Source organism: Monopterus albus, unplaced genomic scaffold, assembly GCF_001952655.1.
Source record: "Monopterus albus unplaced genomic scaffold, M_albus_1.0 scaffold41.1, whole genome shotgun sequence".
Lineage (NCBI taxonomy): Eukaryota > Metazoa > Chordata > Actinopteri > Synbranchiformes > Synbranchidae > Monopterus > Monopterus albus.
In genome coordinates, this window is record NW_018127921.1 from 4,688,019 (window position 1) to 4,702,435 (window position 14,417).

At 39.1% G+C, this 14,417-nt stretch overlaps 2 protein-coding genes across 2 annotated transcripts in view; one reads left to right on the plus strand and one right to left on the minus strand.

The window, feature by feature from the left end:
* The first annotated feature begins 865 nt into the window (after nt 1-865).
* On the plus strand, nt 866-10,165 carry lmod2b (leiomodin 2 (cardiac) b). The gene is given in 6 exon segments (XM_020599443.1): nt 866-1,145; nt 1,434-1,864; nt 2,029-2,289; nt 2,400-2,576; nt 2,770-3,240; nt 10,103-10,165. Coding segments are annotated over 6 exon segments (1,683 nt in total).
* A 282-nt stretch (nt 10,166-10,447) lies between these two features.
* LOC109959795 (neural Wiskott-Aldrich syndrome protein-like) overlaps nt 10,448-14,417 on the minus strand; it is a 26,690-nt gene continuing 22,720 nt past the window's right edge. The window contains exons 10-12 of the mRNA XM_020599444.1: nt 14,230-14,409; nt 14,034-14,142; nt 10,448-13,273 (exon numbers count right to left, since the gene is read on the minus strand). Of these exons, the coding sequence (XP_020455100.1) occupies nt 13,212-13,273; nt 14,034-14,142; nt 14,230-14,409 (351 nt within the window). The 3' untranslated portion in view covers nt 10,448-13,211. The remainder of the gene's footprint in view (nt 13,274-14,033; nt 14,143-14,229; nt 14,410-14,417) is intronic.

Genomic DNA, 14,417 nt, shown 5'->3' on the forward strand with positions numbered 1-14,417 from the left:
ATTAGTGGCACTGCAGGTTTGCATTCTAAAACCTCCAGGTGAGTGAACCTGCTCTCAGCCTGACCTAAAATTTAAAAGAGATTATCAACATAACTGTGAAGTTAAGCAACAAAAAATTAGGCAGTTAATGAGTCAGGGGAAAAAATAAAAACCAAACCGAAAAAACAGTACAAATTTCAGATGATACTACTGTCTAAAGGTCACATATTGCAAAAATCTGTAACTCTTAACAGCACATCCAAACCCCTATCAATTATCTTTTCCTCATTACTCTTTGTTTATTTTTTTTGTTTGTGTATCTGTTGGATCCCAATGGTCTATTTTGGCCATGAACAAAGCCACCCTGGCCTTGGTTACACTAACAGGCCACACAGTCTCTGAGCTCAGATTCTTTTTGTGGATCTGTCTGTCAGAACAGTGCCTCCTAAAAAAAGACGCTACATCATGGGGCCCACATGGTACGTTCCTCTCTGATCCCTCTCTTAAGGCCCAAACAGCAGCTGAGGAGATTAGTGCAGGAGAGGACACCAACACACACACTCTCACCCTCACATTATCTTGGCTGGCCAGGGCATATCTGGTTCAAACCGGAGTAGGCGCTCACCAGAAGCATCTTTTAACTAGACCAAGTATGTCCAATCACTTTCATTGGCAAGGATCTCCTTGACTGGACTCTCAATTTCCAGTCCCCTAATATCCTTGGATCTTCAGCAACCGCAGAGGAACTTATCTTTTGTTGTGATCTCAATCCACAAACTTCACCTTTATTTTGGGGTCTACACTATATCATATGCAACTAAAAAACTGGTCTTTCTTTGTTAGTTTAAACTAATTCTATCTTGTCTTCATACGTCATACTTTGGCCATGAGTTTTTTTGGGTACCGTCGAGAGCTGAGTAAGTACGAAGACGTCGATGAGGATGAGCTTTTGGCTTCTCTCAGTCCTGAGGAGCTGGCTGAGTTGGAAAAAGAGCTGGCGGACATTGATCCTGATGCCAATGTGCCCATAGGACTAAGACAAAGGGATCAGACCGACAAGTCTCCAACAGGCACCTTCAGCAGAGAGGCCCTCATGAAGTATTGGGAAAATGAGACACGTAGACTTTTGGAGGATGAGATGGGTGGAGGAAGGCCCAAACCGGTCAGTGATGGTATTTATTTTAGATTTGCTTAGCATTTGGTAAATGTGCCAGAGGCAAAACTAGCTTGTTTGTTATTAGATGGAATTCAGGAAGTACTAAAAGTAAGGAAAACATAACGAATCACTAATGTTTCTACAGCTCTCTTTAAATCATCTGTGTTAATGTAGCTTTACAGTATGTATATTTTATTCAAGTTTTAAAGAAGTCAAATACTGATGATTACAATACTGCATTTCAAACATTGAATAACTGTCAAAATACAGGATGAAGAACAGGAGGAGTGTGTAACAGGAGACAGTGAAGCAGACGATGACAAAGATGATGAAAATGAGAAAGAACAGAAAATGTATAATAGGAAGGAAGAAGAAGAGGAACAGGAGGATGAGGATGAAGAAGAAGAAGAAGAAGGAGTTGAGGAGAGTGAGGAAGAGGAGCAAGCTGTGACAGAAGAGGAAGAAGATGATGAGGAGGAGGAAGAACAAAATAATAAATCAACACCTGAACCCATAAAGGACTGTGGTCAGGACACATCGTGGGCTGACACCCCAAAGCTACTAAAACCTCAGAGGGTGGAGCCTATGAGACTGACTCCCCCACCTCCACCTGCTGACACCAACACCATCGGAAACCCAACTGTTGTTGATGACGCTCTGCAGCGGGTTATTAATAATGATCCTGAACTCACAGAGGTTAATCTCAACAACATTGACGATATCTCACAGGTACAAATACAGACCTGTATCTGGCATGGAAAAACTGCAAAAACACTAAAGGGATTGTTTAGTGTGCTATATATTTTGTCAGTTTATATTCTAGAGTATATGCATTCATGTTAAGAAGTTCTCTTATGTTCTTGAAAATGTAATGACTGTTACCTACTTCTTAGGAAACCCTCATCAGATTTGCAGAATCACTGAGGTCCAACACAAATGTGCGGGTCTTTAGCCTTGCGAACACCCGAGCGGATGACCCTGTCGCTTTGGCCATTGCTAAGATGCTCAGGGAAAACTCATCCATCACTAGTCTGAATATAGAATCCAACTATGTGACTGGGAAGGGTGTGATGGCCCTGGTTCAAGCACTTCCAGGGAACAACACTCTGACTGAACTTCGGTTCCAAAACCAGAGACACATGTGTGGAGGACAGGTTAGTTCTCATCTCAACCTGTTTAGTTTCCATAATCAAACAAACCATCTTTCTCTGTGCAAACAATACCCTGGTTAACAGGTTTTCTTGTCTGCAACCAACTCTTACAGGTAGAGATGGAAATGGTTAAGATTCTGAGGGAAAACTACACTTTGATCAGGCTGGGTTACCAGTTCAATTTACCAGGTCCCAGAATGAGCATGACAGGGATCCTCACCAGGAACCAGGATCGTCAAAGACAAAAGCGTCTACAGGAGCAAAGGCAGAAACAACAGGGGCAACTGGGGGTGACAGAGGGAGCCGTGAAGCCCCGAACTACTGCACTGGTATGGAACCTGAAATCATTTGTACTCCTGAACAACATGTCATATGCAAACCGAAAATCACTTACAACATTTTAATCTGCCTAGCGTTTACACGTGCATTTTTCAGTCCAAGCAAGAACCCTGTCTTCAGAATAATGCTCCATGTATTTATGAGGATCTACTGTATTTTCCTGTCTGGCTCTAGAGAGGTACACCCAGTTCATCACCCTATAACTCTCCTTGGTCCTCACCCAAACTTACCCGGAGTGACCTGGCTATAAAACAGGCTCCTCCTGCTCCCCCTCCTCCTCCCCCACCTCCACCGCCACCTCCACCGCCACCTCCTCCCCTACAGCGGGAGAAGAAGAAGCCCACCAGGATGATCGCTCAGGTCATCAAGGCACATGAGGCGGGAAGCAGGAAGCTGACAAAAACAAAAGGGAAAAAAGGCAAGAAGGGAAAGGGGAAGGAGTCAAGGACAGACAATGAGACGAGCAGCATCCTGAAGGAGCTCAAGAATGCACTGAGGCCCGTGTCAGTGGAGAGGAGAGGGGAGGAGAGTAGCAGGCCGTCCACACCAATGAGGTCAGCCCATGACCAGCTGATGGAGTCCATCCGCAACAGCAACATCCGCAGCCTGAAACGGGTGAGTAGAAGGATTTATGCAACAAGAACACACTTTTTATCTAATAGTCAAAATTTGCTTTTCATTTCATTTCATTTCCAGTCTTGTTATGAGCAGCAGTATCAGTTGTATTGTCCACTAAATACTGTATGCAGTTGAGTCTGGATTATTTCACAATCTGCTGAGTGAAACACTACAACAACAAGCAGTTGAGCAATGTGCTTATTGCAAAATTGCAGAGGGCTTCTACAGGCAAACTAAACAAGTAGAGGCTTTATTTTAGATGAGGACGACACAAAGTCAGTGGTGTCTGAGTCATCTCTGTGGCTGACATGGTGTGTTCTATGTCTACTCTATACAAGCCACCACAGCTAGACAGAGGGACACACAGAGATAAAGATGGGCCAACATACAGCCAAAAATAATGTCAACCAAACCAGATAAGTATTCTCACAGAGGGAAAGAAGATAAACTGACACAAAGAGCCGATGCACCAGAGCCAAATTCCTCGTGTGTCTGACACACCTGGCCAATAAAGCAGATTCTGATTCTGATTCTGAAAGAATGAAAGAGGGATGGAAAACAGACAGTAAGACAAATACATTTACAAGAGGGACGTGTAAAGTATGCCTGAACTGTGCTTTTGCGTGCTTATTTTGAGTGCTTGCCATTTTCTGTCTGACGAGAGCATTACTTTGGCTGACGCTTTTAGCACAGCTTGTTACATTGTTAGAGTGGAAAATCAGCTCTGCCCTCAGATGGTGGGGTCTCCTAGCTGTGAAATTCCTGCCACTTAGCGCAGGTATTTATAGAAGCTGTTCGCTGGAGCTTTGATAAAGACAGATATGACACCACAGCACACACAAACACACATACAACAAAATGGGCAACAAACACTTCATTTCTTGACACCACTGAGGACAGAGTTGATATAATGTCCAGATAGATAGACAGGGCCAATTTTTTTGAGCTCTGAAAAATATCATGATAATACATTTATGAAAGCAAAATGACAAGTAGGAACAAACATGTCTGTACCATAGCCACATACACTGACCAGCCACTTTATTAGGTACACCTGTACAATTGTATGCACTTCAGTACAACACTTCTGCCTTAACATCTGTTTATGAAGTTTAAATTGTTTCAGTTTTTGGTGAAATTGGCATAAATGTATCAATTCAATTATATATTTAGTATTGAGGTCATAGTTAACATACTAAATCTCTTACAAACACAGCCTTAATTTTACACTTTAGTTAAACAAATACCCAAATTGTGTTATCTAACTGGTTCCAGTGTTTATATGATGCTAAGGTTAGCTGATCTTAGCTTAGCAGATATGAAAGTGCTGTTGATCTTACTATATGGCTTGTCAAGAAAGCATATTTCATAAAATGTAAAACTATTTTATCAACTTGCTTGAACATAATGATGCAACATGAAAATTTCACAGCTGATGAAAGTTTCAGTCTGACTAGTGTGGACTGCTAACAACCAGAAAAAATGAACCACAATAAATTTGCTAAACTCCTTGTAATGAAAAGAAGCCCTTTCACAGCAACTGCAGTTTTAAAACTACATTCTTGTAATTATGGCTCAGAAGTGGTAATTGCTAACATTTTGATGTTACGCAGGGATAACAAGTGACTCTTCCCATCCCTCTCATTCCTAGCTTTATACACCATCATATGGTATCTCATAAAAAAGCATTATTGTCTTAAAAATATTTGTATGACCTGCATATAAAACTGATATACCATTGTCATTTTTCAGGTGGAAGTACCACACTATCTGCAATAGTACAAGCAGAAATGAAAGAAGTCTTCCATGTCATGGAAATCTGCATAATCATGACCATAGAGTGGCCAACAAAGATGGAGACACAAGGTGAAAAATGTTGGGTTTACTGAGGAAGTGAAAATTGAATTCTCACTCATGAAAGACAAAATATACTGGAACTTTCTTTGCACTGCAATAATATCTTTACATTTTGATAATGTTTAAGTGTTTATGCATAATAAAAAATAGTGTTTGTATTTTAATTTTGAAATAAGTAAACTGAGCTATTTACTAATCTGTTTTCTAATTCAGTCTTTTCTTGTAAAATTGTAAATATAATCCGTTGTGGGTTGAATTATGTGTTAATTTCTAAATATAGCCATTTGGTGTTTACAATATCACTCAAAGTATGTAGACTGTTTTCTCATTCTTTGCTTACTGGGTGATTTAGAAAAAAGGGGTCAAGCTGTTACACAGTGGTACAGGAGGCACACATAGCCACTGTTTTTATCAGAGTCAGCTTGCTGGTCAAACATCACTAATGCATTTTCCCACTCTGACACAATCACAATACGCCCACAACAGCTAGTACCTATGACAGTCTGGGCTTTTGTGCACTTTGAAAACATTCACAATGCATAATAAGTGTTGGGACTGAGTAGTAGTCTTTAAACTTTAAACAAAAATACCAGGATGTAATAAGAAGCAAGACTATGTAACTTTTGAAAAATGTTTTCTCTAACATTGCTACATAAACCTGTGGCACAGTCTATATTATTTAGAATTAGCCAATGTAACTTTTATGAAACAGCTGCCACTGTGGCCCAAAGTGACAATTCAAAGATTATGCTAATTCTAAAACAATGCAACACTAGCAGAAGTAGTTGAAACAACAAAAGTCATCAAAATGTTAATAATAGGACAATATTTACCTTCTCAAGTATAGCTAAAATTAGCTAAATGTAGCCCTCATAAGATTGTGTTTTTATTCATTTATTGGGTAGAGGGAAGTGTTATTCCTTCTGTAAAAAGTTGCATTGTTTCAATGTAAATACAATGTTTCACCACTGGCAAAAACAAGGTAAAAGTTTAATGTTATAGGTACAGTAGGTCCCACTCAAAGCTACTGGGTAGTAGCAACTTTTGGGGTCACCTTAGGAGATCCAAAAACTGATGGAGCTGCTTGGTCAAAGGATACATATTGACAAAAAAGGAGGGAGAGGTTTAGTGAGGCTGATGAAGCATCAGGTGCAGAGAGAGAGAGGTGACTAGTTTGGAAGGAGAAACCAAGAACATGCAAGAGGGGGATGGCAGTTAAGAGAATGAAAGCTAAAGAATATAGAGGCTGAGTACTGTGACCTATTAGTACTAGTCCTCCTAATCCTGTTCTTACATTTGCTTATGTGTCTTGAGAGAGTTCCCTGACTCCTAAATCCATAGTGCAGCTGTTCAAAGATGGCACCGTCAGGAACAGGACACCAGTAAGAAAACTACAAATTACAATATGGCAAAAACCCTTTCTCAAAGCATACCAGACGTTTTTAGAAGACTGTTTCTCTAGATTAAAGATGTTCAAGTAATCTTGAAATTACATGAAATTCATCATTGTGGAGTTTTGAAAATTGCACTAGATTAGTATTAAAAACAGGTTATCCAATTAAGTTATTACAAATTACTGCAAAACTACTAGAGAATTACTACTACTGGGTAGACTCCCTATGCCAAAAACCAGCCTGCTCAATGGTCTTTCCAAGTACAGCTGCTCTGTGTGCCCAGTGCTCCTTTAGCCAAGTCTCCTAAAAATAAAACTTCCTCTAGTCAACTTTGTCATATCTTTCAAACTGTCAATAAGAGAACCCTTCCATAAGTCATCCATAAAATACACTATGTAGGCTTCCTGTCTGCAAATGGGGTCAATCAGGGAGGTCACTGCATCCTCACACAGAATTCAAGACATTATTTTCAGGGTGGAACTTTTATTCTCTATGGAGAAATATGATACAAGTCTCTACACCACAAAAAAAAAAAAAAAAAATGAAAGATTTTCATTTTCATGCTCTCCTTTTACACTAAGCTGCAGTACACCAGGTCACCAAGCTCCACAATACTCAGGCACCCTTGACCTTAGTATTACTCACTAATGTATGCCTGCAGTGTTACTGACAAATTAATACTATTCTACACAGCTGAACTCCTAAAAGGCAAATTTAGCTTCACGTACATTTAAAAAGCAATTTCACCAATAATCAGAAAGAGAATCATCTTTAATGGTCAAGTATGTTTGAGCATACAAGGAATTTGACTCTGGTGCAGAGGCTCTCAGTGTGTTGTACACACACACACACACACACACACACACACACATACACACACAAAACAGGGAATAGGAAATGTGCAATGTACAATCAAAAAGGAGAAACTGTGTCTGTAAATTTATATACAGGAGAGCTTTCAACCTGGTAACTGCAGTGGTTCAATTGTTGTTCAGTTGTTGTCAAGCAGTCTTGGGTTCGAGGGGGTAGAAACTGTCCTTGTGTCTGGTTGTTTTGGCATATAATGTCCTGTAGTGCTGTACAGAGGGGAGGAGTTCAGAGACTTTTTGACCAGGGTGTGAGAGGTTTCCTCCTCCTCTTAACCTATGAGGTATACAGGTCCTCCATGGAGGTCAGATTGGCACCAGTGATTCTTTGTGCTGTCCAAACTGCAAGAGAATAATTCACCTAATACTTAATTTGTGTTGCTGTATTCAGCTTTAACAGCAACAGAATCATGTGACCATACTTACATCTTGTACATTTTTAGTTATGTTATCTGAAAGAAACAGATATTTAGTTATGTTTGTGTTAACACTCAAAAACACCTTGTCCAAAATCTGCAGTACAAATTAATGTAATGATTTACAGTGTGTATTATGTTTAAATCAAGTCAAGCAGCTGTTTATACAAAGTATTTATAGAAGCTGTTGCCTCTATAAATGCTTTTGTATTTCTGCATGAGGGTGTGTGTTGTTGAAGGTCTCTATGGAAGCAGTGTATCCATGTAGCACTGTCACACTGGTGGAAAGTGCCATACCTGGACTAATCTCTCTCATAAGCTCTGCAACAGAGAACTAACACGGGTCAACAAAAAATAAAAGGTATAGTCATAGAGTTGTTATCATTACTGTGTTGGTCACAACAATTGTTAACACTATATATATATATGTATATTTATTTACAGTGGGTACGGAAAGTATTCAGACCCCTTAAATTTTTCACTCTTTGTTATATTGCAGCCATATGCTAAAATCATTTAAGTTCATTTTTTTCCTCATTAATGTACACACAGCACCCCATATTGACAGAAAAACACAGAATTTTTGACATTTTTGCAGATTTATTAAAAAAGAAAAACTGAAATATCACATGGTCATAAGTATTCAGACCCTTCGCTGTGACACTCATATATTTAACTTAGGTGCTGTCCATTTCTTCTGATCATCCCAGAGATGGTTCTACACCTTCATTTGAGTCCAGCTGTGTTTGATTATACTGATTGGACGTGATTAGGAAAAGCCACACACCTGTCTATATAAGACCCTACAGCTCACAGTGCATGTCAGAGCAAATGAGAATCATGAAGTCAAAGGAACTGCCTGAAGAGCTCAGAGACAGAATTGTGGCAAGACACAGATCTGGCCAAGGTTACAAAAAAAATGTCTGCTGCACTTAAGGTTCCTAAGAGCACAGGGGCCTCCATAATCCTTAAATGGAAGACGTTTGGGACGACCAGAACCCTTCCTAGAGCTGGCCGTCCGGCCAAACTGAGCTATCGGGGGAGAAGAGCCTTGGTGAGAGAGGTACAGAAGAACCCAAAGATGACTGTGGCTGAACTCCAGAGATGCAGTCGGGAGATGGGAGAAAGTTGTAGAAAGTCAAAGAAAGTCAACCATCACTGCAGCCCTCCACCAGTCGGGGCTTTAGGGCAGAGTGGCCCAACGGAAGCCTCTCCTCAGTGCAAGACACATGAAAGCCCGCATGGAGTTTGCTAAAAAAACACCTGAAGGACTCCAAGATGGTGAGAAATAAGATTCTCTGGTCTGATGAGACCAAGATAGAACTTTTTGGCCTTAATTCTAAGCGGTATGTGTGGAGAAAACCAGGCACTGCTCATCACCTGTCCAATACAGTCCCAACAGTGAAGCATGGTGGTGGCAGCATCATGCTATGGGGGTGTTTTTCAGCTGCAGGGACAGGACGACTGGTTGCAATCGAGGGAAGGATGAATGCGGCCAAGTACAGGGATATCCTGGACGAAAACCTTCTCCAGAGTGCTCAGGACCACAGACTGGTGTGCTGTGTGTACATTGAGGAAAAAAATGAACTTAAATGATTTTAGCATATGGCTGCAATATAACAAAAAGTGAAAAATTTAAGGGGATCTGAATATTTTCCATACCCACTGTGTGTATATATATATATATTATCCTCAGTAGTTTGAGCCTCATTATTCTCGTCACTATAACAAAACTCCTGATTGGCCCAAAACCTTGTGTGTGTGTGTGTGTGTCCCATTGGTCAATAACTGATTGACTGAATGAAAACACTCTGAATTTGTGGATCGATTAACTGACAGTGGTTGCCATGGGCAACAGAGCAGGAGGTCAGAGGTCATGGTAAAAAAATTAACACTTCACAACAAGTACACAAATGTGCATCGTTACCACAGAACAAGTGAGGGACACATGAGAGAACCATGAGGAATGATCAGCACCGTCCAATTAATTTTCTATCGGACTTTATCTGTTCCACATACACAAGAGAAACATGGTAAACAGATGTTTTCAGCAACTATTTCTGCCTCTCACACACATTTATAGACGTGTATTGCTGTTAATGGATCCACAGGTGTGAGCCACACCAATTCCAAGTAGGAAACATGAAAGTCAGGACTGTCATGCCAAACACACGCTGTTCCAGAGAGATACTAGCTACTTTTTTTCTCCCTCACTCACCCAGTTTTCATTTCACCTGGCTCTGTGGGTGAAATGTAGCGATATAAAGGGCATGACAATCCTCTGCTTAGCTGTTAACAGATCTGTCCAACTCCCTGTTTATTGTAGGTGATGAGGACTATATTCATCACTCCCTACAAACAGATGCAAATACTCAAGTTACAAGCTTGACAGACATGATTGTGCTCGTATACATTAGTGCAACAATGTCTGTGCTTGAATCACATTCTCTTTCCATCAGTAATTCAAATCTGTAAACCTGAAACAAGGGAAATAATGAAAACTTAAGACATGAAATCCTAAACACAAAAATTAACCAGCACTATCACTGGAAATAAAAGTTTTATTTACAAACTTCTGCATCCTGAAACCAAGGTTTCCAGAATGGCGGGTTGTGAAGGTAAAAGAATCTAAAGGAAGCTCAAATGCCCAAAGTATGTAAATATCAACCCTTTATTGGAGTGTACAATGTAAGACGTCATTATTTGTCCTGCCTCATTGATAAGGCTTGACATCCATAACATTTTATTAACCGAGTCACCTACAGAAACTAACACCATGGCTAGCTTTCCATCCTCAAAAAGTATCTTGATATTTGACAGAAGTAAGTTCTTACATCAAACAAGTGGCAATGTGTAACTCCAAGACAGAATTTAAACATTCCTCTTATTGCTAAATGGCAAAAAAATGGTCTGTACTTTTTTCTTTTCCTGTGTTGTTTTTTTTTTCTTTCACTGTGGATTAGCTGTATTAGCATGTGCAAAATTAACATTCCTTGGACTGGAATGTCAAATATTAAATTGCCAGGTCTAGCTGCTAAGTATGCAGCTCATTAATTTAACAATAATGGTAGTGTTGGTACATTTAATTTCAATTAATATGATTAGAATTTTTGGTCTGCCATAGTGGTACTTTAATGCTATTACTCTTTTCAATTCAATTTTATTTGTATAGCACCAATCACAACAGAAGTCATCTCAGGACACTTTACATAAGGTCTATGCTTTACTATTATTAATATTATAGAGGAAACACCCAACAAATCCTGCTTTTGGATCTTGGATTATCAGGGTGAGAAGAGACACAAAATATTAGTCTGGTTCAAATTCATAAGTGCAAGTGAAGACTTATAATTTAACATTAGCGACTGCTGTAACAGCAAACATGGCTGCAATAGAGAAACCCTGGAAGGCCAGGCTTTGTATTCCACAATTAAAGGACAAAAAAGTGAGCAACTCTAGTGTCCTTCAGTGTGAAAATTTAAAGCAAGACTAAGTGATCTGTTGAGAGAAGAAATAACACATTCTTCTTCCTACAAATTAAAAGTTGAATTCATATGCCATTAATTTCACCATTGTTTAATTCAGTTCACTCAGGGGTTTTGCTGGTACTATGTTCCTTGGTCGGGCACGACCATGAAAAGTTAACACATTTTAAATAGCTATTGCTTTGTGACATACACCATTCCTCTTCATTTGTGCAACTGTAATAGCAGATTTTAAAATTAGCAATGTCCCATAATTGTTACTTGTAGTCACAGTAGTTGCTGTTTATCAAAGGTTACACAGCCTTGCCTTAAAGAGAGAGGCAAATCTACTTCAGTTTGTTTGTAAGAAATTCAGATTAAGTCATATTAGGCTATAATTTAACTGCTGAAATCACAGCTTCAAATAAGTCACTTTCTTGAGCCAATTTGGATGAGTGCACTACACCAAGACTTGCAGCTGCTACTTTTATTAAAAATATAGAAGCAGATTTTAAAATCCTTTTTGTAATTGATGTCACAATTTGGCATTTAGTAAAGTGATGAATCTACTTTTAAATATAAGCATAGTAAAAATTATTGCAAAATATTTTTTAGCTTTGACACAAAATCCATGTCAACATGTTTGGCCTTCCTAGGGAGTAACTGACCACTGAACAATTTCTATGTTACCTCACAGTTTACTGATTAGTCAAGGATACTCAGATACTTGTCTTAATGTCGCGAAGCTAATGTTTCACCCCACACTGTGTCAGCGCTTAGTATCTATAACAGGAAGAATGCTACTTTAGTCCCACAGTTTCTGTACAGTAACTTACCATACAGACCCATAATAAGCATCAGATGTGTAAAACTAAAATGTCTTTATTCCTCAGGTTTTACATGATCAATTACCTGATTCCAACAATCAGGCATTTATTAATATTCTGCTTCCTATGGTAAAAAAAAAAAAAAAAAGAAGATAGAACAAGAAAAAAAAAAAAACTGTAGTGTGACGGTGACCAAAATACATGAAAACCCTAAAATTCACAACAGATAGCCGCCTACAACACTGTGGGCTACCTCCCTGTGTTAACTGTGTGTAGTGTTGTGTGTTAACGATTAAAAATGCTTAACATCCAAGTTTATGTTGCCTCACTGCTTAAAGCCTATGTATGTTCCATAATGATACAGACCTGAAAATGTCCCGTATTTATGCATCGAGTCTCTTTCAATCTGTGCAAAAATATAACAAGACTCAAATTTACAGATGACAGAAAGTGAAGCTATATATCCCAAAAAGATCTTTTTCTTATTTGCTTCTTTGTTTTAAGAAAATATGACTGTTAAACTAGGATCATTTTAATAAGTAAAAATAAGCTACAGAGCAAAAGGGTATGAAAATAGTTCAATTTCTTTCCTCCTGACGAACAACGATGATACAACTGATGAAGGATTTGTGTCAAGTAATTTCATAAGCCCTCCAATTCAATCCCTGACAACTGGTTAAAAAAAATAATTAAAAAAAATCAATTTTAAGGTTCAAGAGACAACTTGATGTACATTAATGTGGGAACATGGGAGAGTGACAGGGAGGGAATACGTGTGCTGGGAAGCTGAGTGACAGATGGAGGTGATAAATACATCAAAAAGTTGGGAAGGTGGGCGGAGGAGGAAAAAAAAAAATGCAGAGATGGAAAACAGATCTAGAGACAGAGATGGAGCCAAGAGGAACACAGACAGACATGACGAAGAGAACGAAGCAACAAGATATGAGAATGGCAAACATTTACAGATTAAATGAGGTATTGCACAAATTAATAAGAAAAAAGCATAAAGGCAACAAAAATATACAGCAAATTGATATAACATTTACATTTATCATTTTAAAACTGAAGATTTCTTTTTAGAAAGACAAGAACAACTTTTAGTGTTATAACCATCCGTTATGGTATAGAGGTGGAAAAAACAATTCTAGTCATCCCATTCATCTTCATCCTCAAAATCCTCATCATCTTCATCGTCATCATCCTCTTCTGTGGAAGAGAAAACAACCATATGATAATTCAAACAAATTAAATTCCCCAAAGTGCCTCCCTTTCCAGATAAGATTCACATTTTTGCAGTAGCAAGAACTTCAGAATAGCTGTATATATTTGTGTCACAGAGACGACCTTTACTCTGAAGTTTCTCTGAAGATATTTTAAGGACAACTTTCAAACAGGAAAGAAATAGTTCCTCCAATAAGAGGCTTAAGATGGAACAAAGAATCACAAGGTTGTTTGAGACTGATGAGGAAGTGATGAAAATCTCATGACACATTGTCTAGAGTTTTAATGTCATGTGGACACAGTGAGCGCCTGCACCTGCTCAAAGTATTTGTGTGGCATCAATCGAGTACATGTACTCACATGTATTGTGAAATAAACCTCTACTACAAAATCCTCTCTTAGCTGTATCTGGTTATGCCTCTGTCAGTCATGTCACTCTTACAATATTTTTCTGTTTTCGAATATTTAAGGTGCAACGTGAAAAAAAAACTATGGATTAATTCACTTAAGTAAAATTTGGCTTTTATATAATGTTGAGTTGAATGAGTGTGAATGCCATCTATACTTGGGAAAGTTTTTGTTTAGAGGTTATTACTGACATCTAGCTCTAAACACTTTCTACTGAACATGATGGGTAAAAAACAGGATAACTGTTCATTGTGGTTGGAATTCCACTTCAAAACAAGGATGATAACATAGTATGCTGGTTGAGACGATGTTGACTGTGTCCCTGTATATACACTACCTGAAGAGTGAATAGCCATGCTCCTTTTCTGCATTGCCTCCATCAGGGCCCCTACAATGCCTGTCGAGGAGCCCGGGGTGGTAGGAGTTGAATCTGTGTTGTCATCCCTCTGTAAAGAAGATGGCAAGAGCAGCCAAAGTTATAGCATATGACAGCTGACTGAGAGCTGAGCTGTGTGTGATAAATGAACACTGACTGCTTTAAGCTGCACTCCTTGTCGAATTTGATCCAGAAGCGCGTCTCTACCGGTGCTGGACACGGGCCTCTCTTTCGGCTCCACCTTCTTCAGCTGGGCGCCTTCTTTGATTTGATTCAGCAGTGCCGACTTGCCTCCGGGTCCGCTGTCCCCTCCATTAGCCTCCATGGGCAGCAGAGGAGAAGGAG